This window comes from Labrus bergylta, chromosome 17 (genome assembly GCF_963930695.1).
Source record: "Labrus bergylta chromosome 17, fLabBer1.1, whole genome shotgun sequence".
NCBI lineage: Eukaryota > Metazoa > Chordata > Actinopteri > Labriformes > Labridae > Labrus > Labrus bergylta.
Window position 1 is genome coordinate 6008520 of NC_089211.1, and position 26594 is coordinate 6035113.

Consider the following 26594-nt stretch of genomic DNA (forward strand, 5'->3'; position numbering starts at 1 on the left):
TACAAACAAACAAAAAATATTGAATAATTTATATTACTGGTGCAATGTCTAAGAGAGAGAGATACATCTTTGCACATATTTCACAAAACACTGTACTTTTTGTGACGTAGTTTGTACACCATAAAATAATCATTATTAATTGAAAAGATAAGAATGTATTAGACCTTTTTTTTGTCGATCACTACTTCCTAAAGCATTATGCACTGTATTTTATTCATGGAGTTTATTAAATGTAAAGTTTAAAGAGAGGAAGTGAGTGAGCCAGCAAGCTCTGGTTTCATTTTACAGACAGAGAGAGAGCGAGCGAGAGAGAAGAAAGAGGAGCTTTGCAGAGTCATTAGAGACTGTTTTCGTCCTCACCACAAAGATAGATCACAGCCTGGCAGCTTTACCATGACAGCCTGAGTCTCCACTCTGTCACGCCTGTGTCCTGTTGCTGATGGACTCTGTTTTCCACAATGTAATGTGTGCAAAAGAAAGTGAGGAAAATCTAAATAAAACAATGTGTGCCTGAAAATAGCAGGTTTCTTAACAAGAATATTTCAAAGAAATTGGTAGGCAAACACCTGATAGACATAACAAATGTAATTCCAGTGAGAAAGGCGATAGTGTCAATGATAACCCAGTTTACTCAGAGATAGTGTTTGCAGCTGGGGAGAGATGAACTTTGACAGTCTACAACCATCAACCAGCAGCAAAGGTTAAAAAGAACAGGCGCTACCCTCACTCAAGTAATGTCAGCTCACAGAAATAAAGACCAACACCAACTGAACACATGCAAATATAAGATGGTGGTTTATGTGACAAGTAAAAGTTAGGATCAGACATCCACTCCCATAAGTAATCTACGCAAACATTTTCATGTCAGTAGCCCATATGACATGCATGGTTTTTAACTGCCACATAATTAAAAAGCAGTCTCCCTCCCAAGAATCTTTAGCATAAATATTAAACGCTAATACTAACACTTGAGACATTTTGACTGTTACCTTTCATGCAAGTTAACAAAAAACAAAAAGATGTTAATATTTAGGTGATTATTCAGTACTTTAAACACACTTATGAATATTATGTTCCATTTCTGCCAAGTCTGTTTTGCTAAATACCACGAAAATATTACACACTGTACCTTTAAGTGCACTCAAGCCCACTCACACGACTAGTAAAATCAGAAAAAAAACCAATTATGTATCAATAACACAAGCATTGATAAAATGCCAGCTAGTTATTCACTCCATAAATTAGAGCACTGAAGACCCAGTAACAAAAGACAATTTAGCTAAATAAGTTATATGCCTTTATTTACTATATTCTCAACTCAGTTTTTTTCTCTTTGCTCCACAAGTTAACAAATAAATTATGTTAGGGGGAAAAAAGTGAAATGTTTATGCTATGTTGTTATCCTAGGTGTAACATAACTACAAGATCAATATGGTTACATATCATATAGCTGCTGCTGTTCAGTTTCTCTACAAGGTAACGGCACAGATGAAACATTAAACGACGAAATAAATGTTTATACTGACGTTAAAATTAGTATTTACAAATTTTCTGATCTCTACCTGCTGCAAACATTTATAAGTGAAATGCTAACGTAAACATTAGCCTACATTGAAATTCCTACTTTATGCTTGCTGAACAAGTAGGGAGCACAGAAGCTCCGTTAGCATGAAAATAAAGATATATTTCAATATTGAAATAAATGTTTGCCGTTTGCTATCAGCAGCCACCCCAGATGTCTTACATTAATGCAAAACTAATACAACTACAAGATCATCAACATAGAATGATGCAAAGCAATATATATGAACTATCACCAGGTCACACACTGATACTTAAACTACAGAGTAAACCGATCTTTAAAGCATTGATCCTGAGGCCTTAAATGGCTTCATGCTATTTTCAACTTTGCATTCTGCGCTAACAAGGGAGCATCCTTCTTGGGATATTGAGTATTTTCTGTTTTAGCCTTTTCACAGGCACTAGACCTCTGGCCAGACACAGACAGAGGTAAAAGAGGGAGACTGAGATGAAATGGTAGATATTGAGAGGTACAGACACAACACAACACAGTGAGAGATTAAAAGAAGGGAGAGAGCAGAGAGTTTAGGGATCAATAAAGCTGAATATAAAGCCGTTTATTTCTGTCAGGACTCCACAGACCGAGACAGACAGGCTTCATTCTGTGAGAAAAAAAAAAGATTTATAGCACAAAAGGCTGCAATCATCTGAAGAGCTCCTTCTCTATTTACTATTCGTCATGTCGCTCTCAGTTTCTAGACTTTCTTTGTGAGACATTTTATTGCTGTCTTGCTTTTCCCTTTGTCTTCCATCACTGTTACCTCCATCTTTCTTTTTCTCTCATTTAGTCCTGAATCATTTTTCTTCTTCAGCTTGTCTTTGGTTCTCCTTTTGTCTAACCTGCCATCTATCTTTTGCATCTCCCTCATTTTCCTCTATTTTCTCCGTTTGTCTTGAACTTTCCTCTCCATTGTCTTCCTTCATTGTCTTCCTCCCTAACTCTTTTCTTCCTTCCTGTCTCCTCGTCTCTGTTGTGTCTCCTTCCTCTCCTCCATCTTCCTACCCCTCCTACCTTTCTGTCTCTCACGCTTTCTCTTCTCTCCACGTCTCTCCCATTCCTTCTCTCTCTCTGTATCTTTTTTTTTTATTGCACCATTACCACTTAAGCCTTGGTATCCATTACACAGAGGGCATATAAGTGCAGGGTAAGTAGTAAAGTCGCCCTTCAACATACACTTCACTGCTTGTGTGTGGCGCCACATTTGGACACTTCGACACTCCGTCATGAGCCGGTTGGGCTGAGCGATGTTTTGATGAAACCGTAAATAAGCTGTGACACTCTTAATGTGTGTGAAGTCAATGTGATGTCAGAGATGACTTTTCACCCAAAAACTACACAACAGTTAGTGGGTTATTTCTGCTTTAGACTTTGAACTTTACTATTTACATGGGCTGAGTCCTCAGCTGCAGCCGAGACGCGTTGAAAAATTATGAAATTATTAACAGCATCATGGTGGTTGGCTAGTGCAAAGCATTTCCCTAAGAAGTTGAAATTAAATGAAAATAACTAAAGTTTTGGAATGAATTATTAAAGGTCCTATTATATTCAGATTTAGTGGCCTTTATTAGTCAAATTGAATACCAAATCTAGTCCCAAACAAGTAGGAGAATCTATGGTGGCCTGGAAACTTGCAAAAGCGTGTAGTATTCTCTTGAGCAAGTCCTTTGTTTGTCCATTCTTTGCAACAGTAGAACATTTGAGTCCTTTCTTTGCGGTATTGAAGCCAAATTCCTATGGCTGCCTTTTTGCTATCAGCCATTCTAAAAAAATAACTTTGGTAAAAGTGTTGACATTATTTGTGCTTTCACTCATGCACAACACTCCTGAATCCTTGGGGCTGAAGTGCAATCTCTACAAACAGATCCTCATCTGTTGCCAAATGACACCATCTTTGGTTTGGTAGTATTTTTCACAAATATTATGCAGACGGTAGGCTTTTGGGCTGACCCAATTGAAAGATGATAAATCTTGACTCTCCGTCATTGTCTTTCAACAGAAATTGTGATCAAGGGTGGAAGACAAAAAACATTTATCTCAATACATAAAGACCAGCCATGACTGCAATAACCCATTCTGTCTACAAGCCCAGTGAACCATCTCCAATTCCTTCTTATAGAAAATCTTAATTCAACTTGTACGGCTTCATCTTTGGAGTTAGACTTTCAGGCCCAAGTCTCAACATCACAGAATCTATTAATGATGCTAAGCTTTACCTGTTTCCAGTAACACTGTCCATATGTTTTTAAAGACAATGTTTTCATAAAAAAAAAAACAAGAGTCAACTAAAACCGAACATGCAAAATTTAAACAGAAGAAAGCATGTAGTGATTTCAAACACACTCAGCATGGAAGCCTCACAAAAACACTGATTCATCATATTGAAGCACTCAAACACACAGACGTTTCAAGGCACGTACAACATAGCAGCAATCAGCACTCCACTAAAAGTATTTGTCTGTGTCTGTGTGTGTGTGTGTGTGTGTGTGTGCCTGCGTGCGTGCGTGCGTGTGTGTGTGTGTGCGCTTAATGCACCACTATGCTTTCCTCCCTTTGTTTTGAGATGATAACCGGAAATGAAACAACAGACTGAAGACTCTCCTCAGTGTGTCTCTGCACACACACACACACACACACACACACACACACACACACACACACACACACACACACACACACACACTCAGTTGAGAGCATAAATGAATGTGTGTCAAATGTTTCTCCTCTAACAATGCTTCAGATGAGAACTAGTGGAGCCCTTGTGTTTATTTTCATGCAGATTATTTTTTGCTCCTCTATATTGATTTATTTTTTTGGTATGAAATAAAATAAAGTCATTCAATAAAACCAACCAGCCACTGACATGCACATTGTAAACAACCAATAGGAGCGCTCTCTATGTCACCAACCAGGAAGTAGCAAACTAGGTAGATAGTAGAGCTGCATGTTTTGATCATATTCAGGATATGGTGTGTAGATTCACACAGAGAAACCTGCTTTACATACTCCTGTATAGATGATAAAAACTAGAATCCTGTTCTGATGTTTCCAACAGGACCTGACCTGCTCCACTGGACGTGTTGGAAAACTGGCGTCCTGCAGCCTGTTCACCACAGACTTGAATAGGTCAGCATTTTGATTATTTTTCCCATCTAAACATCAAAGTTACATTTAATTATTTCATGACACAAAGACAGAAGTAATACTCCTTAATTGCAGCCGCCATGTTTGTTTGGTTATACGTCATTTGGCTGAGGTTGAGACTGCACCTGCGCATGAAGTCTGCAGCGGTCCAAAAACTGAGGTAAGGCGTTCACATGCCACGGTATCTGTTTTTCTTTCTGAATTCTTCAGGTAGCAAAATCAGGTTTGTTAAAATCAGGGTATGATGTTTACAAACACAAACACAGGATACCTTAAAAAACCTGATCAAACCCAAGATACTCACAGTAATCACACTCACTGTGTCTTACTAACTGTCCACTCACAAATCAAGTGTGACATCAAGTACCCTCATACAACACGCCGTAGTAAATAGTAAACAGTAAACATAGAGGTGAAACAAACTTCACATATACTTAATAAATCACATCATGATGAAATGGTCCAAAGGTATATCCTCACTAAACTGCTTCCATGGCTCAACTGTTTCTTTAAGTGCTTTGGCTAATTAATAGATTTTCCAAGACAGTAATTAACTAATTACTGATTAGTTAATCAATAAATACCAACCAACCAATCATGTCCGCACCATTAAGAACGTATTTATAGCAAACAGAAATACAAGTGTCAGTATATATAAATATATATATCCACTAAAACATCTTCAAATGCCTGAATATTCTGTCAATTTAAAATACGCCCTCACAGTGACTAAAAACTTTAAATTCTTCTCTTCACTTGGAACTGACGCACTTCAAGGAGCCACAGACAGGATGAAGTACTGACCAGTAACAAACACATTATGGCCTACATATAATTATGGGATGTTTTTCTGGGATTGGAGATAAAATGAGTCCATAGTTATGCTGATACCCATACCGTACAGAAAGAAGGATATCTGCTGTTTTTATGACTGATTGTACCGAAGACGAACAAAGAAGGAGAGAGAAGAGTGTGTAATCACTGAATCAATGTGTGCGTGTGTGTGTGTGTGTGTGTGTGTGTGTGTGTGTGTGTGTGTGTGTGTGTGTGTGTGTGTGAATAGAGAGAGAGAGAGAGAAAGAGAGAGAGAGAGAGAGAGAAGGTTTATCAGTGTATAATCTGTATGTCCACACTGCCAGTGGTGACATCACCGAGCAAAGGTCTCTCTCTCCTTCTATCCATCACACACACACACACACACACACACACACACACACACACACACACACACACACACACGCACACACACACACACACACACACACACACACACACACTGTAACGTATCGCCAGTTGTTTACCAGGAGAAAAGGGTTGACCAATCATTTTGGCTCAGTGATGTCATCGAGCTGATGGGGAAATGGCCTCAGAGGAGTTTGATGTCATCCCCCCCCCCCTCTTTATCTCCTCTTCTGTTTTATCTGTTTTCAGCCTTTTCTGAAGTTTAAACACATCAACATCTACATCTATACTGTTATGCATAATAAAACATAATACAAAAATACATACACCAATAATTTTAAATGAAGAGGGTTTGAAAGACTGTTGCTCGTCCCTCATGACAAGAAGTTTCCTAAATCCAGCTATTGAATGATCCTTCCCTGTTTCGAAACCTCCGACTCCATGCTAACATTACCGCCTGTGTACACTAACAGGGTTTCTGTACAAAACCAACGCAGCTCAGCGTTTTCAGCACTGATTCGAATGGTTGCAGCTGCTAATGGCTCCAAAGGTTTCACATGATTGGCTCCCACTTTCTGCTCCATCTCAAGATCTCACAGCGCAAATAATGCAGTTATTTAATGCTAAATCTCTGAGGAGGTGTTTGTCCAAGTGTAGCAAGAAAGCTTTTGAAGAACTCAGAAATTTAGGGTGCATTTTAAGCAAGTATCTTAAAGAGAAATTCAGCTTTAGTACTGTTCAACGTGTTCAAGAAGACCTCAAGAGATTTTATATGAGAATGCTAAAAGCTTGTAAGAAAAAGTCAAAACGGGATACAATGCATTAGTTTTATGTCAGAGTCAAAGATATATGTAGAGAAGTAAAATATATTCAGGGAAGATATTTTATAACCTCTGACCTACTAAATGTTGACAGTAAGGTTGAGTAAGATGGAAGCTCTGTGTAAATCAAACACACAAACACACACACTGACTCACTAATAGATGATGAGTTAACCGGCCTCTCGGTGCCTTTTTCTTATCAGTTTTGTTTTTTTGGCAGCCTAAAGCCGCTCAGTCTCGCAGCTCCAGCGGAGAGCAAACACAGGCGGACAGATAATATTCTCTGATCAATAAGCTGTATTGTAATCTGTGATTGATCAAAAGGAGGTCGGGCAGCTATAAACGGACATCCTGGCAAACCGCTCACCGCCGTGTTTGTCTCCTAACGATCAGCGGCAATCCATACCAGTTGATCAGATTTCCTGCCGCGAGAGATGAAAAGCAGCTCGGAGATAAACCACTGACGTGACAGAGAGAAGTCACGACCCACTTACTTTTGGCCATATCATCATTTTTGATCCATTTTACCTTTTTTGCCTACAAAGTTTTATTCTCTCACCTAATTTCTCTCCTTTTCAAACCCTTGTGATTATTTATTCCCACTTTCTTCTTATCTTGTCTCAGGTTTCAGCCTGCTTTGTCTGACTAAACCTGTCCACTTTGAACGCCATAATATCTACAATTGGATCCCAGCCATCCAATATGACACATAATCCAATAACAGACAGATTCAGCTTCGTTATGTGGCACAATCAAATTAAAGAGGATTCCCTTCGAATCACTCCGTCTGATACACATCATCCAACTGTCTGCTTTTAATGATTATACGAGAAAATCTTCATGAGGGAGAAAACAAAAAAAACAACATTTGACCCTCAAACTGAGTGCTTTGTTTGGTTTGGGCTTAATCAGCACAAACAGTACCAGTGATAAGACAAAAGGTCAACACAAGAAATACAAACTGTGCAGGTGAGATAAAGAAACTCGTGTCATCCTGAGGAGAAGAGGACAGACAAAAACCCAGGTGTAACTGCAGGTCGCAACACTCGCAGATGGACACACATTTAAAATCTCTGATCGGTATGGTATGGTGGCCCTTTGAGCTCAAAAACTGCAACTCAGGTAGACAGAAACAGGCGAAACTTTAGGAGCCCTACATCCATAAGGTTTTGGCAACACGTGCAAAAAGCCCATCAGAGACATGACTCACTGATTAAAACATCCTGCAGATTACTGCATCCTTGCAAAAGTTGATTTCTGATTTTTTTTAAATCCAGCAATGAAAGACCAAAGTGAAAGAAATCGATCGGATACTGTTTTATAAAATTGAATGTAGCAAACTGTTCTTTAACACAGGGGTGAGATGTGAGTCATGACCAAGCGGCAACCTCCGGTCTTGAAAAATGAAGCCAATGAGGAAGTGCAAAATCCTGTAGTTTGTCGTGTGTCTGCTTGAGGCTCCAGGAACACCAGAAGTCACAAACACATGACTGGCAAAAAACTAACTTTTGCTATATGTTTGCAGGCGACATGGTGGTGCAGTGGTTAGCGCTGTCGCCTCACAGCGAGGAGGTTCCTGCATGGTTCAAATTCCCGTCGAACAGGAGCCTCTCTGTGTGGAGTTTGCATGTTCTCCCTGTGTATGTGTGGGTTCTCTCTGGGTACTCCGGCTTCCTCCCACAGTCCAGAGACGCGCTCGTTAGGTTAACTGGAGACTCTTAAATTGTCTGTAGGTGTGAATGTGAGTGAGGCTGGTCGTCTGTCTTTGTCTGGAAACCAGTCCAGGATGTACTCCGCCCCTTGCCCGATGAGCGCTGGGATCGGCTCCAGCATTCCCCGAAATTATTTCTACATGGCACTTAGATGTACCTCCATCACCAAGAAATGATTTTCATGTACTGTTGAAATTTAGTGATCCAAAAGAACTACAGGCTACCTCATCATCTTGGATTAGCCTTTGCTCGTAATGCAAAACCAAATGCAGAGGACGATACCAACAAGGGCACATCTTTACGGTTTATCTGGTTGACAGAGCTTTAGCTATTCGAGCCAGAATATACAGTATATGCCTGAAGATTTACAGCAGCAATGCATCCTGGTACATGTAGGCTCTGCGAACTCAACAAGAGGAGAAACGCTTTTTTGTCAGTAAAACAAATATGAGCGATTTATTGTTCCAATTGAAAATATTGAAGCTCAACAGTGCATGGATATCCACTCAAATAAAAACTTGGCAATAATATTCCCTATAGTTGCCGTGGTTACGAGCAGATATTGAATGTATTATTTGAGTTACAGGGTCATTAGCACCCTTTGAAGACCAATCAGATGCCCTTCAATTACCAAATTATTAATTTAGTTAAAATTGCAACACATTACAAAGCATTACAGCATCTCGCTCTCTCTCTCTCTCTCTCTCTCTCTCTCTCTCTCCGTCTCTCTGTCTACACTCTTTGCTCCTCCCCCCCTCCTTCTCCCCCCCTCTCTCTTCCAGGAACTGGTCTGGATCAGGTTCCTGCAGATCAATGGAGATCTGGGTCCGCACCGTTTACGTTATCGTTGCCAGTATTAATGCTCTTTTAATCTGCTCGGGATTACAGCCATCGATCCACATCATCCATCCGCACGCACGGCCGAGCCCAAAACTGCTGCTTCACACACAAACACACACACACACAAAAACCTACACACACACATACACATACACACACAAAGACACATTTCAGAAAAACAACACGCACACTGGCAGACAGCGAAAGAAACCAAACTAAGAGAAAACAACGTGAGCAGAGACAGCAGCAGGAAGCACAACAAACAGAACGTGCGTCCACTTCCTTGTTTGTATGTGAACATCAGAGTATTGATCCGTTATAGATACACATCAGCTCATTTACATACAGAGCTGCCAGCCGAACCAGCAAACAGAGGTTTTACACACTACATAAAAAGAGGAGAACATTTCCAACGAGGTCTGATGTGTAGTTTGTGACAGTGTGTTCTGTTGAATAAAGCCTCGTCATCATTTGTTATTTTTTCTTCATTGTTATTGATTGAAACATTTAACCAGCTTTAACTTCTCTGCTGAACTTGGCTTCACACTGATGCACCGCTGGATTAATTTTCATATGGAACTCATTGCAGACTAAAATTAACTCTTTTATTATAAGTATCGGAATTTCATATATTTAATTTCCATGTTTATTTTGTTTATTTTTTTCTTCTTTGTTTAGATTTATTTTTGGGCTTTTGTGCCTTTATTGGAGAGAGAGGACAGTGGGAAATCAGAGATAATGGTAGGAGGAATCTGTGTAGTTATTGAAGTAGTGGAAGTGTTTGTCACAACAATAAAACATCTGACTTCTGTAACAGTTAAAAAATGATTTTCAAAATAAAACAAATCCCCGATATAAATTCTACTTCTATTTTATTATTTTAATGTTATTTCTCCTTTTTTTATTAATTTCAAAATGAAACTAATCCCTAAAATATATTAAATTTATTTGTATTTGTATTTTATTAAATTCTTTGCGTCTAATTTAAAATTATAATTATTTGATGTTTTTTAATGGCCAAAACATTTAATCAGAAAGTGTTTAATAACCAATAGTAATGATGCACTATTATTGTGCATATTTGTACATTTTATTGGTTTATATATTTTTCATAAATGATATTTTTGTTGGATTTTTATTTTTCATTATATTAATGAATAAATTACACATAATTGGGTGTGATCGTGATATGGTAATGAATAAATCTTTTATGATATTATTTAAAATATATCTCTATAATAATTATAATCATAGTAATAATACTCATCCTGATGTTGGTGGATAAAGAAGTGTTTGTCTTTGTTTGTTTTGCAGGATGTTGTTCAGAAACAAGGTCAAACCAGACCTTTTGTTTTTATTCCTCTTTTTGTAACACCGTTTGTCTTTGACCATAAACCCTGCTCACTGCCTGACAGGTTCGTCCCGCCTGTCGTCGTTCATTACGCCTCCGGACAGAGTTATTTCAGCCACACTGTGACACCAATACTAATGAACCCGGTTGAGGGAGGGAGGGGAGGAGGGGGACACCGAGAGGCAGGAAACAAGAGAGTGGAGATAGAAGCAGTGAGAGGATTCAAAAGGAAGAAGACATAAAAGCTGAGAAAACTAACCACCAGTGACAGAGAAGAATTAATGGGATTTGGAGATGGGCGTTCACAGTTGGCTCGGTCTATTTAAAGGTGCTCTATCCGTCTCAAATGAACATCAGTGAATTAACACAGTGTAATGTTTGAGACATATTGTAAACAAATAATCATCCTCTGCTCTACACGGGCCTCAGATCCACACTCTTAGACTTCCTGTACGCTCTGACCTGAAGTTCTGTGACTCTCAAATATTGATCAAACAAACGACTTTTGAGCAAATGCAAAGCGTATCGCTGAACAGATCACGTTGAACTGTGGACACACTGTGCACCATTGCCATGCATCTTCATTTAATCAGAAGGGTTGAGTTACTTTCTGCACTTCTGGTAAATGATTCTAAAAAAAACACTAGAAACGAGAAACAACAGAGGTGTACTGGTAATCCTCTAAAGCCAAAAAAATATAGACGGAGCTAATTCAAGATCAAAATGGGGTTTTTATTGGTATCAGATTGTGAATTTTGCTTCAAAAGTTTTGTATTTTGGACTACCACACCTGCAAAGTTTAAAATGGGCGAGTTTAAAAAAAAGGTTCTTAAGGCTCAAGACTCACATAACGATTTTCAAGCTTTATGTAGCGCACAATTTCCTAATGTTTGGAAAAAAAGTCATTTAAACTTTGCTGGAATTGTTGCTGTTACGACTCTGACAGAGGCTGCTATGTAAAGTGACCATCACTGATAACTAATCCCATTTATACACTGCAGACAAAGCAGAGGGAGCAATTCTGGGTTAAGTGTCTTGCCCAAGGACACACTGGACATGTTGGTGCAGGAGCTGGGGATTGAACCCCCAACCTCCCCGTTGAGAGACAAACGACTCTACCAATGGAGCCACAGCTGCTCCCTGCTGCAATCAATTCAGGCTGATGTAAGGCCTTACGTTAGAAAACGACAGCTTTTACATTCACAGATTGTTTTGGGTCTTAAAGGAGAAAAGGACTGATGGAGAGAAATCACTTCTGGCATGTTTATCTCAGAGGAAGAGGAGGAGGTGGTACCCATAGCAACAGCACTGATGGGAAACATAGTCTTTCATTTGTTAGAGTCAGGTTTATGATAATGTTCCCGTGGTGAAATATTACCATTGATGCACATCTTTGAGAATACGTTTGATACGTTTTTTTTATAAAATTAAATCAAATGTGCTCCCTACATTGTGCCATGTTGTTGTGCAGCTCGGGCCGATTGTGTCGGTGTGAATTCTGGTGTCTCGATGAGCTCACAGTCCAGGTGTCACCTTTGATTTGACCGCTGTAATAAAGAGGCGACAGGACCATTTTCTCCTCTGAACTCGAGCGGCTCAGCGTGCTCCTGCAAACACTTCTACCGCTCCAACAACACCGGGGCGCCATAATTAGTGTGGACAGCCTTAACAAAAAATCACTACACTATTCCTCTGATTTTCTTATTGGGGGCTACAGTGAAGGTTGTAGAGTTGAAACAGAAACACACTCGGCTGATGTTTGGAGTTCACAGATTTGATAAAGAAACGGGCGCGCTGTAGAATAACTATGAAGCGGTCAACACGATCTCCAAACATTATACAGGTAAAGACAACGGTTAATAACGACTGTGAGTTAATAAGTGAGTTCCTGAATAAGAGAAATTGACCATCAGTGGGATTTCTGCATCATGTTTCCAGTGCCGAGATTGTCCCTATAAAGGTTGCCTTTAAAACAGCATAAATGTTGTTTGCAGACAAATGACAGAACAGTAGCGTCTCACTGTTTGCATTACGGTGCTGATGTCTCAACATGCTCTCCATATTGCAATAAAATCAACAAAAAGTTATTTGTTGGTTTGTCATGCTTTTAGAATCCTATATAACCTCAAGCAGCGAGCCTCACGCCAGAGTGAAATTAGGGTTGCGCCGATAGCCTAGCAGTTATGACACATGCCCCATGTATGGAGGCTATAGTGCTCGTCGCAGCAGCCGTGGGTTTGAATCTGGCCTCGTCAATTTGTTGCATGTCGTTCCCCAACACTCTCCTCCCTACGTTTCCTGTCCTATCCAATAAAGGCAAGAGATCTGCAAAAAGGTACAACTTAAAAAAAAAAGAAGTTTGGTAAGCTCCCTTTTCTTCTTCAATCTTTTACTCTTCAGCCTGAACAATCACAGACCCCAGTGACATCACCTCAGGAGGGAGGTGAGCAATAATTAATCATTTCATTTCAAATATGATTTCATTATTTCCTTCCTAAGGCCCTCTAACCTGATCCTGTTTCAACAAAATAAATGTCATGAGTATAACGATTCAAAAACATAAAATCTCAAAAAATGATATTAATATGATATTCTACATTAAGTTTTATCAACACTAGTTTTTACTAACTCTGTCGTCCAATAAAATGACGGCCTGTATGATTTTTAGTGTCTGCCTGAATCCATGTGAATGCAGCATCTCTGGTAGAAAGGCTGGGCCGGGTTCAGTTTAGCTTGAGGGAGGATGACCGTGTTTACAGTTTGTGTTAAATAATCAGGACTAATGATTGTCTAAAAATAACCTGCTCGTGATTTTTGCCAAAATCGAACCGCTATGAGGACATTTATAAAACTTGACACAGCTCCAACTAAAGCTAAAAAGAGTCATCATTCACATTTTTATAAAGTAATAATTCCCAACATCTGTCAACAGATGTTTTTCATGTCTGTGCTTCCTTTAAAACTGCCGTCGACGTGACAGTTCAAAGATACTGGATTTTATCAAATCTTCTCACACACTCTGACACACAAACAAACATCAGAAGCCTCCTCTCAGCAGCCAAAAATCCATTAATACAGATCAATAGCAGCCTGTGAATATGCAGAGGGTCAGAAAAAGAAACCCTGAAAACAGACACAAACTCTATTCCCACAGTCTGAAAGTGTAAGACCCAAACACGCATATACACACACATACACACACAGCCACACACACACAGAGCCACACACAGCCACACACACACACAGTGGTACTGCTGGTAATCTGTGTCATAAAGCAGAGCCCGTCTCATAAATAATGCACTGTGTCTGCTTGCAGCAGGATGCGTAAAATGGAAAATATTTAGGTTCAGTCATTCAGATTTTCTGCTCAGTTTGACTCTAAGTGGTCTTATTCTGCTCGGTTACAGAGAAGACGTTAAGGCGTACACGTCTGGGGATTGAATATATATTTCTTGTAATCAACAAAAACACAATGACAAGGTACATGGTAATAAACTGATCCCACCAACACTGATTGTTTGTGCATCCAAAACCTATTATTACTTTGGACCATTAAGCTCCACTATTGTCCAAAAAATGATTGAAAAACGTGTCAGTTAACCCCGTCATTATAACCACAATAAGACAAATTGCATGGTATTCCTCTGACAAGCTTTAAAGGCGAAGCAGCTGCAGGTGCTAACTACAGCAACTGAAAAATCTGCCAAAAACAGCAACAGGGGTAACCAGCTCTATGAAGTAAAATGTTTTTTTCATTCATTTCAAACAAGAAACAATTTCCAGTGTAGAAAAATAAAGCCAATGCAAAAGCAAAACACTGCAGTCCCTCGATTGTCCACTAGGGGTATGCTCCAAAAGCCTCTGAAGTCCCATTAGCACCAATATTAAAAGGCCCATTTTGACCATAGAAATAAACATATTAACATCCTGGTTCAAAATACATTAATCATTCTGTTTTCTGTTTTGATGATATTAAGAGTAAGAGTTATTCATATTTAGGAGCAGGTTTTTGTGTGTTTTTTCCTCCCTATTTATGTGGAAGTGAAGTCAAAGACATTTTTTTTATGGTGCTGTGGTATTGGCTGCCAAGTGATTGTAATTGGGCAGACCATCTCGATATTTCTTGTTTTCTTTTTGAATGAGGAGTGGAGAAAATAAGATTTATTCTTCTCTCTGCTCCTTTCCGATCTTGGATGAGAATTTTTAAAAATATGATAATCATTTTCTGTGAACGTTGTGTGTTTTGACATGTGTGGAAAAAAAAAAGAAAAGAAATGAAATAATAAGGAGCGCAGATAATCTGAACCACTGTCCTGCTTCACCTCTTCATCTTTCCTTGTTTCTAGATTAATTTTGGTTGAAACAGTATTTCCAATATGGCGACCGCCATCACTGGACTTCAAAAATGCACTTCAGAAACCAGTGAGTGACTTCACTAAGACTATGTCCATGTTACATACAGTCTATGCTTAAAGGCCTCAAAAGTTGCAGAGTCAAGTGACATCCCTTGAAAACAGGTCTGGCTGCTAATTGGCTTCCAATGGTTATGAAAACAAGATAATCAAGATGACACAGTCACTGTAAACATTATGTACGCTCTTATGTGCTGTTATAAATCGAGCTCACTATTTTCTTTTACAGCAGTGCACCATAACTCCTCAATATAAATTTAGAAAGGCAGAAAGTGCACACAAGATGAATCAACCTTGTTGTTGACCCACAGAAAATAACATCAGTACAATAGAATCAATAGATAGCTTAAACATTAGCTTCTTCCTGACCTGATCACCCTGTTTCCTTCTTATACTTGGGAGCAAAGAAACATGATTTCACATAGGCATGGGATACCTTTGGATCGCAGAGTTATTTACTGTTTACTGCTGCAGATATTCTCAAATGTTACCTTGGAACCATGTGATGCAGCACTCTCAATAAGGCAGTGAAATCATTTTAATTATTGTGATCTGGACCAAATCATCAAATTGGCTCTTTAACTGAGATACCCTAATTAAAAATGGGTGTTTGTGTTTGAAAGAGAAACTGATGTAGATAGATGAGAGCAACAGAATAAGGGCTGTGAAAATGTATTATACTCATTTATTAACTGTTTCATCCATTGGAATAGGCTACAACCAATCTATGGTTTTGTATTTTGCAGTTTTTCTGTTAGCTATTCTGTTCAAACTGACTTGAGTATCATAGTCCTTTCTTTCATTATTTACTTTGAGTCCAAGGCTGGGCAGCGTCCTCCAACCAAACAATGGACTCCACCTCTCTCCCTCTCTCTCTCTCCCTCTCTCTATCTCTCTCTCTCTCTCTCTCTCTCTCTCTACCTCCCTCCATTTTGCCTGGTTAACCCGGCTGCGAGGTGAAGAAGAAGTGAAGTGAGCAGACCGAGGCGGGTCACGCCGAGATTCCCATCAATAATTCATCGGGCCGCTGCTGCCTCTGCTCTTGTGTTCAATTCCCTGGACAATCACATAATACCTCCCCCCAAAAGAGAGAGACAGAGAGAGGTGGGGAGGAGGGGGGGAGAGAGAGAGAGAGGGAGAGGCAGGTCCAGGGAGGAGAGAGATGGTGGTTAGAGGAAGAAAAAAGATTCAAAATGAGGTAGAGAGAGAAGAAAAGGAGGCATGGAGGAAAATCACCAGAAAGACATTCAGACTAAGATCAGTGTGAATTTAGTCTTCACAGTTTCATGAGTGTGCATACTAATGAGTTTGAGGTTGTTGTTGTTTTAATTTAAAAAAAAAGGAGAATTTTGTCATTATTGAGAATTAATAATGGTATCATGCTTTTGCAGTATTCTACTTAAACTACCTGTTTACGGTATGTGCACCAATATGTACCTGGAGGAAGAGACAATCTGGGCCTGGCATGTTTTCTTGTTGTTGCTGAATGCACCGTTCCAAAAACATCTCAGCTTATGAGCTTAAAACATCTGCTGCTGTACACCTCCATTCTTTAGGGAGGTCCTTCTGCAAGGGTCTGGAAGCTGTTAGCAGGTTCTGATGTTTAAGGATGTATGTGAATGTTTAAAGTCCTGCAGTAATTTGTATTCTGATGCTACATCATTCTCAAAACACTCCCATGTATTGAATTATTACTTTACATGCAAAGATCTTTTGTATGGGTTTAATTCTGTGTTGTCTCCAGACCACAAACATAACCAGTATGTTAGCATGCACAGCTAATTCAAGCTACATTTACGGCTAGATTTGGCCTTTTAAAGGACCTACTGTCCTTGTCCCAGTATACAAGTATCAGGGAGAATCAATGTATTTAAGAGTACGGTAGGTGGCACAATCCCCGCTTTCAGCTATTTACCTCTTTCTGCTTGACCTGGACTGATTGTAGGTGGACACTACAGCTCTGTACATTTCAAGTGATGCAAGCTATCCCTACAGCTCACACATGGTGATAATTGAAGGGAGACAACAACGCGACTGCAGCTATGCTACACATTTTATTCTCTTCGACGTCCAGGTCCGACACGGGAACTGTGGATTACGTGCAAAGCGTCCAGGGTCTGACTGAGGCGTATGCATGCAAAAGTATACTGACCACCAACTGCAGGATCTTGGTATGTTAGTCCGACTTTGAGTAATTCAACAGTATGTATTCAGTCATTTGTTGACATACATTTAAAAAGTTTTAGTCAGGCTAACACAATGAGTCAACTTTTCAAACTGCATGTAAACATACAGAGTGAGAATGAGACAGGGAGAAGTAAAAAAGGTTAAACTAAATAATCTCAGGGAACAAGCAGAGTCATGAAGGGCGCAACATTTCAGTTTTCTTACGTACTAAATTTTGTCAGATATCTTGATTTATTTTCCTGAGTCTTGGTGCCTTTTGTATCTTAAAATTCTAAACAAACAAAAAAACACAGCCATCCAGGGAAATGCACTCGTTTTCCTTTCCAGGAGAACTGATACTGATTTTAAACAATAAAAAATGTTTGAATCAATTCTTAAGTCTGCCTTTTGGTTTCCCAGAACTTTTCAAACTCCCATCTCAGCTAAGCTTGTTAGCATTTTAGCAGCTGGATTTCAACGCTATACTTTTCCTGGATGTTGTTATTTGTTAACAGTCAAATAAAGATGAAGTCCTTATTGCTAAAGTTGCTTTAAAGGTCTCAGACTGCTAAATATTGGGTGCTCTTGGGTCTAAGAAAAACAGAAACACAAACAAGAACATCTTATTTATCAGAGGAACAAAACTAGAAAGCCACCATTACTCAACATAAATCTCTACCAACAGCCCATTGACAGATGGATATCCACACTCTGGGCAATGATTCATAATAACCATATTAAAGTATTCAGCAGATCCTACAGAACATGTGCTAGTTCTGTGAAACCCAAACCACAAACTAGACTCTCCCTGGTCATAATATGGCCAACAAGACAGATGGAAACATATAGAGAGATAAGAGCAGAGGCAGGAAAGTGAGGGAACTCATGACAGAATTGTTATTATCATTGATTTTTTAAATGTTGTGCTTGAAGAGAATTTGAATGTTGCTAAAGATATCTAAAGAACCAGAAACATCTCAGTCTCCCTGTGCACTACAGTTTATATTTCTTATCTCCCGGCTTCCCCCCCCCCCCTCCCCTGCATGCGGCTCCTGTCTCTCTCTGCTCGTCTCAGGGTCAGGGGGATATTTGCTCCATCTATTGTCTCAGTGTTGCAGCTATGACCTTTGACCTCAGCTCTATTGGTTGCTTGTGGCGTTGTTGATGGAGGAATTGAAGCTCCCTTTGTATCTGCAGACGTTTTAAAGTCACCGTGGAGTAAAGAGGGAGCGATCAAACGAGCTCCTTCTTTATAAATAAAAAGTGTAGCCTGGCGGTTATTAAAGAAACTAAAATGACTTTCAAACGTCTGCTAGGAGTATCGTAGTAGACCAACATTTGTGCTGACAAGCTGGACAAAAAAAAATACTTACAAGATGCAGAGGACTATGTAGGATATTTGTGGTTGTGTTTTCCTGTACAGGCACGTGGTTACATTAGGGTGACCATCTGTCCCGGTCCCGTTTCCAAGCTCCAACAAATATCTAAAACCATGCAATACACCATGCTTGCACCAGTGATTTGTTTGCATTTGTGTCAATCAATGTCTTTGCCAAGACTGCTGCGATTTTGACCAATCAAAAAAAAAACATTACTAATGCACCACAGGTCAAAGTTCAATACTGATTTGTCTGCACATGTGTCAATCAATCTTGGGGCTGCAGCTGTTGTTTAGCTAGCACTAGCTTATCGAGCTAACAGGACTTGCTATGTAACCACAGGTGACGAGCTGTCATGCCGAACAGGAAGTCAGCGTTTTCCAAAGAGCTCCAGGAGAGTTACAGCTTCCATTCAAAAAGTAACAAAAGGTAACACGTGCTGCATTTGCACCGTGATGAAAAATCCAATCATGCTTATACATGTGTGTTTTCAGTCAAATTAGTGTCCCTATTTGGAGGTCTGAGAATATGGTGACCCTAGGTTACATGTCTAAACACCTTGGAGTTAGCTTCTAGGATGTAGCACCTAGCTTAAGTGGATAAAACAACTTTTGTTTCAGAAGGGGGGCCAAGGGTGACATGGGACCCCCTTGAAATCTGATTGGCCACCCCAGGTGCCAGCCCAAAACTCCTAAATTCTTGTTGGCTATTTATTAGAGGCCTTCTTATGTTAAAAATGACAATTAAGGTTTTTTTTTGCAAAAGGCTGCTAGTAGTTTTCTTTACATATCAATGTTGCATATTTTCTTTTGTTTCTACTCTAAATTGTTAATAAATACTTTGCACAGTGATTTCATAAGACAGGTGCACATTCAGACCACCCCGGTCCAAAAAGTCTGGACACGCCCCTGCTTCTGGGAACAAGCTTAATCAAAACTAATTATTTTGAACAACTGTGGCTAACTTCAAAGATGCAGCATGTAAACTTTAAAGCTAATAAGTGCATGCAGTTCTTGAAAGCAAGAAGAACAGCCTATTGTCTATTGTTCGAAATGTTCTTATTTGATTCCACAAAATAAGGAGCTGACAGAGTCATTTTGGCACAATCAGCCTTCCATAACTCAAGTTGCCTACTAGAGCTTCATTTTTGGCACTTGTAGCAAGAAATCCAAGTCTATGAGCAACCCTTAATGAGAATATCTGGTTTGATTTGTGAATTTTGGACATTTAAATAACAGAATTAAATCTGATATTCATCAGCAAGTAAAGCGTTTGCATGAAGCAGACAAGTGCAGCTCTATTCGACAGCAGTCTGAGGCTGATCAGTGTCCTAACATGATGAAATGTTTCAACAGAGAAGCACAGAAATGCTCCTTCATTGTCCTCGAGCTCCACTATTATATCATGTCCTGCAAACACCAGCCCTGAAAATCAAAGAATCCCTGATGAGATAGCAGTAAAATCCTGCAGAGATACTAGTACTGCAGGTTAGAATGCACGCTGTACTAAATGACTGAGTCTAGGATGATTAAATGCTAATTAATTAAGAATCAATTATTTGGGAGAAACAGTCGTCCATGCTGGGATTTTCCTTGTTTTTGTTTAACGATCCATTTAAAGCAGTTCATCCACTTGAATCTGTAACACATTTCTCCCATAAATCTTCTGCCTCGTTTCAACCACAACACGCCTAAGAACATACATTTAAAGGCTGCTGAGCTATCATGATCCAAACATTGTAAGGTGAAGCAGCCACTAAATATGAGAAAACACACCAGGATGAGTCAGAAGAAAGCCTGACCATGAAATATGATGTCATCTCTATAAACCCACTATTAAAAACTCATTAAGATCATTAAAGTAAGAAGGGCTCAAATCATTGGATATCAAACAGATTAAATTAATGATCATCTTGTGAGGTGGAAGTTTTATCTATTTTTTGTATGTTTTTGGAGGGGGGAGGGGATGACAGAATGTTTTAAACTACAGAAAATAGAGGTGGGGGGAAAAATCGATTCAGCATAGTATCGCTATGTTTTTGACGGCACAATTCATGTTGATTACAAATTACTGAAGTTGTACCGTCGTCCGTACATGTTTTTAAGTTTGATGAGGCTGAAAACAGTTCAGATTGTGAGGTGCATGCAGCCTTTTAATGGGTTTATCTTTAATCACATTGTTGTCAGGCTGTGGGCTTGACTCACATTGAGTAGAAATAAATAGGCTGAAGTGAGATGAATAGTCTGAGAATGTTTTCTTATTTGACAAAACAGTTCTTGAAAAAAAAAATAGAAAACTAATGTTCATTAACATTCACTGAAGTCTGAATAAACTGCACATAACAGGTGTGATGTGAATTTAAAGGTTATTCTTTATACAAACAAAGACGTCATGAGATCATTAATGTGTAATATTTGTTTTTATTCAGAAGTGAGCTGTTATCTGAAATGTTCCTCAAACATTAAAATACTAACTAATGCTTTGACTCCTTCATATATTTTGTATATGAAATGATCTAACTCTGTATCTGCTCTACCTTTAATTTGTTTTTCCTCTTTGTCCCCCTTATTGTTCCTGATCTCCAGTCTGTTTCTGGTTCGTGCTAAATGTTCCAGTTTTTAGTCTCTTCATTCAGATTATTTCTAACATTAAGATTCTTGCAGTGGTTTTGAAAGAGGCGTGTGGTGGCGTGTCTGAAGAAGAAACAGATGTGATAGGCTCAAGAGACTCAAACATCACATCCTGTGTTTGGTTCTTAGAGTCGTCTTTTTTTTTCTCCAGAGAAGAAGAAGTCTACAACGTAAAGGTGAGGACTCAGAGTGTTCAGATGGATTAAAGGGAGCGTTCATAAGATGCTTTACCTCGACTGAAACACGATGACTGACACTACATCTTCACCTTTATGTTCTTAGGGCTTCAATTTATTTTGCATCCTAATGCTTTTTCAATGATTATATTTAACTTGCCACAAGTGTTTGACGAATTAAAAAGAACTAAGGGGACACATGCTGCAGATTAGCAAACACTATTAGTATTGGATTGTTGTTTTCAGTTTGTCTTTATTGTATCTGTCCCTAAAATAAAAGATAAATAAAAGCTAACACAGGGAAAGGACAGGTTTGTTGTATTTGCAGCTTCTAAATTTTCTTTAATTTCTTTGTTAAAATAGATTGCGTACCTTATATTTGTTTAAAATGTAAAAATGGAGCACACACGTCTCGTCTTTGTTTCGAGAGATATTACTAAAAGTGTAATGAAAACATGTCACCTTTTTTAATTGGCCTGGTTTAACCTGAGTAGTTTTAAAGGTGATAAATAATTTGATTTTAATAAATTTCTGTACAAAAAAAAATTCTAACCAAAGAAAAATAAACATTTGTTGCAACATGAATGAACATGAAACCCTTCAGAAAGGTCAAAAATAAAAATCATTACGTTTGGAGATTTGTTGGTTTTCTTCAGAGAGCAGATTTCTGTCAAAAAGATTTCTATATCTTTGTCATTAAAAATATTTTTTAAATGAATAAATCACTGCACACTTCATTAGATTAACTGTATGACAGAGTTCCTGTTAAAGCCATGCTGTTACTCAACGCCCCCGGACGTCAGAGCAGCGAGCTCTCAGAGTTTTTAACAGATAGACTGAAAATCTGGCTTTTAATTAGGAGTCATTTTAATTTTGTCTTTATGATTGTTTTTACATTTCTTCTATGTCTTGTTTTCATTTCCTCTTCGTCTACTTTTCACCACGTGTAATTCATTTACTGATATTTTTACTCTGTTTTATAGATTTTATTTATTACCTTATTTCATTTATATCTTTCTGTTCTTCTTTGTCTGTTCTTTTGTGAAACACATTGGGTTACATGTATTTATGAATGAAAGGAAAGGAGCTCCAAAAGAAACATTTCAGTCTGCTAACATCTTACTGCTTCTCACAGCTTCAGAAATAATCACCACAGTCTGCTGAGAGATTTTATCTGAATCATTTATTTCAGATATAAATCTATTTTCAAAACCTGCTGTGTGTACATGTTCTATACCCTTCTTTAGCTCTAATTTAGGTCAAATACATTTGATTCTAATAACACATAAACAACATCTGATACCTTCATAAATTATGTTGATGCAGTTTTATATAAATATCCGGTTTTGCTCAGTGAACGTTCAGTTTAAAGACAAAATGCAAATTATTAAAATGAGCCTTTATTTCTTTAACGAGTAAATATATTTAATTTAAATAAAAGCACTGATAATTAAGTAAGATAAACAGGTTAAAACTTGAAAAATAAATCATTTAAGACCAGTAAATATCTAAATATGACTCGTTAGCTGTCTTCAATGTAATCATTATAAACTCTACCATTCACCAGCTTTTAGGGTCTTTTATTTTGGTGCTGTGAACTTTGCACGTTTTTGGATTTTTTGTGAGCTGCAAACATTCAACGCTGTCCAGTTGAACCTGTGAATCTGTTTATTTTGATTGTTGAGCCTTGCTTTATGTGTTTAGAGAATCATCTCCCACAAAATAAACTGAGGAAAAGTTCTGAGCATGCAACATTTTCATTTTGACGAACATCCTCAGTCATGAAGCTTCATCTGTCATTTTAAACTAAATAAGCAAACAAAATATGTCTTTTTCTATTGTGTATGCATGCTACCTCTTTTTATAAAAGAGTTGGGCCTTCATATTTGACTTCTTTGAATACTTTGCATGTTAATAAAACAAATTAGAGGCAGGCAGCTTTAAATCCAATAAGACAACTAAATGATATAAATCATACAGGCAACTTAATTTTTGTTATCTGTGAAATGATGCAGGCTGACAAAACGCTGCTTTAAGAACATAAACTCCTCTTAAAGATTTAGAGATTTATTTTGTATAAAGGCACTTCCTGTCTAACATTTAGATTTTCTAAAGTTTGATGTTTTCCTTCTGATTGTTTGATGCATCCTGTCTTACACTGAGCAAATTAAAGCATGCAGCTATTTATTTGGCAGATATCAAATATTGTATTAATCCCTTTAAAACATTTTGTATTTAATTCTTGATAATAATCATAATTAAGAGAGCATTGAGTCCCACTCTGAGCAGCCTATCTCCTATGATAATTCAGACGTCTGCAGTTTTCACTTTTGCAGGAAATGAAATTCAAACACTGAATTCCAAACGACCACGAAAGCCCCTCAGTCCATCTGACAAATAGATCTTAGATCAGATCTTAACAGAAACTTTCCACAGACAAACTAAGGCACTAAAGCAACACTCACTAATCTGATAATGCACAATGAACCTGAGCCTTCAAAATCCACCTGACCGTCCCCCCCTGCAGACAAAAGAGGCTTCTTGCTGTGGGGACAGAGACCCAGCTCCTCACTAGAGGGGGCACCAGACCCACTGATGCTGCTGCAAAACCTTCATGTTTGTGTCACAGTCTGTGTGATCACCTCGGGGTGCTCGCCCTCAAACACAAATCCTCCTCGGAAACCTCTCTGTCTGTTTAAACACACCTCTCTGAAGACTACAAGTATTTAACAGAAAACACCAGCAGAGGGTAAAGTCTGCAGCGTGAAACCATGATACACCTGAATCAACATTGCACACTAAACTGACTTCAACTAAAAACAGGCAAACTGAATTATTTGAAATGGTCAGATCATTACCTAAAATTTTGTGCTGAGTGTGCCAATTTGAAACATAATTTCAAAGTGTTAATACAGAAATATTTTTTTTAATATACTGTTGTATTACTAAACATACTAAGAGCAAGTAATTCACTTTAATTCTATTCAAATGCAGTGTTTCCCTCTTCTTGATTAAAGTAAATTTGGGTTACAGCACGGTGCAGACACAGAGAGAGGGGACTGTTTGTTGGAGGGAAATCCCGTGACCTTGTCATTTTGTATCGATCCCTGTTTGTTATTGATCAATAATGGTAATCATAACACCAGTGATGCTAAATAAATTTCGTTCCTCTACACCGGAATGCATGTAGTCACGGGGAAACACCAAAACAGAGCCAGCAGAGGATTTCATACAGAAAGATCATTTTGGAGTGAGATTTAAATTCTTTTTTTTTTTTTTTTTGTTATTCCAGCGCTCAAAGAAAAACCAAACAGCACGTCGGTTTGTTTTGTCCGCTCTTACCTGCCAGTCTGAGGGCCGACATCCTCTGAAACTCAGGCTCCTGCAGCCACTTCCACATCCTCCTGAAGGTCTCCCGGCCTGACTTTAGTTTACTCCAGGGTTTGGGGTTCCTCAGGAGGTCCGACAGGGTTCCCTGGGAGCGGCACAGCACCCTCTGAGCGAAGATGGCCTGGGGGATGCTGTACCTCTTCAGCTCCGCCGTGATCCTCTGCGCTACCTCCTTGGTGTTGATTTCCTCCAGCTGCCCCGAGCTGTTCACCCCCTGCGTCCCGGAGGAGGAGGGCGGTCTTTCCCGGCTGGAAGCCAACACGGGCCCGTGGGACGGAGACTGGAGGTGGTGGTGGGAGTGGGGGTGATGGCCCGCCGAGGATACCGCCGGGTGCCCGGGGTGGTGCATCCCGTTCAGGTGCGGCATCATCCCGGCCGTGGGGCCAGCGAGGCCTCGGTGCTGGTGGTGGTCCCCTCTGGCCAGCATGGAGGCTGTGTGGTGCGCGTCGAAGTTCAGCATCTTGTCGTGGCCTCCATGCGTCGTGGTGCCATAGTTGTGGAGACCCTGCTGGGTGTTGTGTATGGAACCCAGACCGTTCCCCAGCACCGGGGAAAGACTCTGACCCATCCCGGACATGTGGTCCTTGTGGTAGGGGCTGTACAGGTTGTTCATTCCTGGCAGCCCCCGATCGTCCCGCATCAGGGTGAAGCTCCCGCTCACGTTACCGGAGAGCCGCTGGTGGTGGTGATGGTGATGGTGGTGAAACTTGTCGGACACGGTGGAGATGGGGGGTAGCGGCTGCAGCGGCGTTAAGGTGGTGTATGTGCCGCTCATCCCCATCCCAGGAGAGGACGTGTCGCAGGGGACGCTCATGGCGTGGTGCAGCGGCAGGGACAGCTCTGGACGGTACTCCCCGCTACCGTCCAGTATCGTGGCCATGCCGGTCACCATGGCCGAGCGGGAGGATGCGGCGGCGGCGGCCAGGTCCTGATGTATCCGCAGGGTGGACGCAGCCGCCGCCGCCGCTGCCGCCGCCGCCCCGTGTCCCCCCGAGGAGCCCCCACGGCCGTGGTGCGGGCTGTGGCCGCTCATGAGCTCCAAGTCAGGGGCCATGGAGCTCACCGCCACCCCGCCATGCAGGCTGCCAATGCCGTCCATTGTCATGTCCGTGTTCATGGCGTAAGCGTCCAGGTCCTTGGCCAGGCATCGATAGGCGTTAGTGTAGGCAGTCTTCATTCATCTGTCCTCTCAGTCCATCAGGTCGAGCGGAATTATCTCTCCTTCTGTCCTCCTTCTCCTCCTTTCTCTCGCTGCTTCTCCCCTGATGCTCCGGGATGGGTCAGTATCCGTATCCCCGCTTTTCCTTCACTTCCTCGGTTGTTTCCCCGTCCTCCTGGGGCCTCTCCAGCTCCTGCTCTTTGTGTCTTTTCCCCGGTGTGAACACATAAAAGTGTTTTGTCTTTTTTTTTTTTTTTTTTGTCTTTTTTTTTTTTTTTTTATCTCGATCGTACGGGCCTGTGCGGTGACTCCCCCATATCCAGCCCTCTCCTCCTCCTGCGTTACTCTGCTCTTCAGACGGGAGCTGTCCACGGTCCCCTAGCAGACCGCTCAACCCAACCTGCTGCGAGAGGAGGGGGGGAGGGGGGGTGGGGGGTGGGAGACAAGCGGACTGGGCTGAAGGGGCGTCCTCTGCTTGAGTGACGGCACAATCAGCCAATCAGAGAAAGGGATGGGATCTGGAGGGTGTGGCAAACGAGGAAAATGGCCAACCAGTGTATTAGAGGAATACAGCGGTGTGTGACAATCTGCTGTGGGTGGGAACACAACGAAAAATCATTACTGTGTAGTATTGCTATAAAATGATGCCAGTG

The 26594-nt window shown here is 40.1% G+C and overlaps 1 protein-coding gene across 3 annotated transcripts in view; it reads right to left on the reverse strand.

The window, feature by feature from the left end:
- onecut2 (one cut homeobox 2) overlaps positions 1-26342 on the reverse strand; it is a 35393-nt gene extending 9051 nt beyond the window's left edge. For all 3 annotated transcript variants that reach the window (XM_029281663.2, XM_065965929.1, XM_065965930.1), the window contains exon 1: positions 24735-26342. In XM_029281663.2, coding sequence (XP_029137496.1) covers positions 24735-25959 — 1225 coding nt within the window. In that variant the 5' untranslated portion in view covers positions 25960-26342. The remainder of the gene's footprint in view (positions 1-24734) is intronic.
- Positions 26343-26594: the final 252 nt, after the last annotated feature.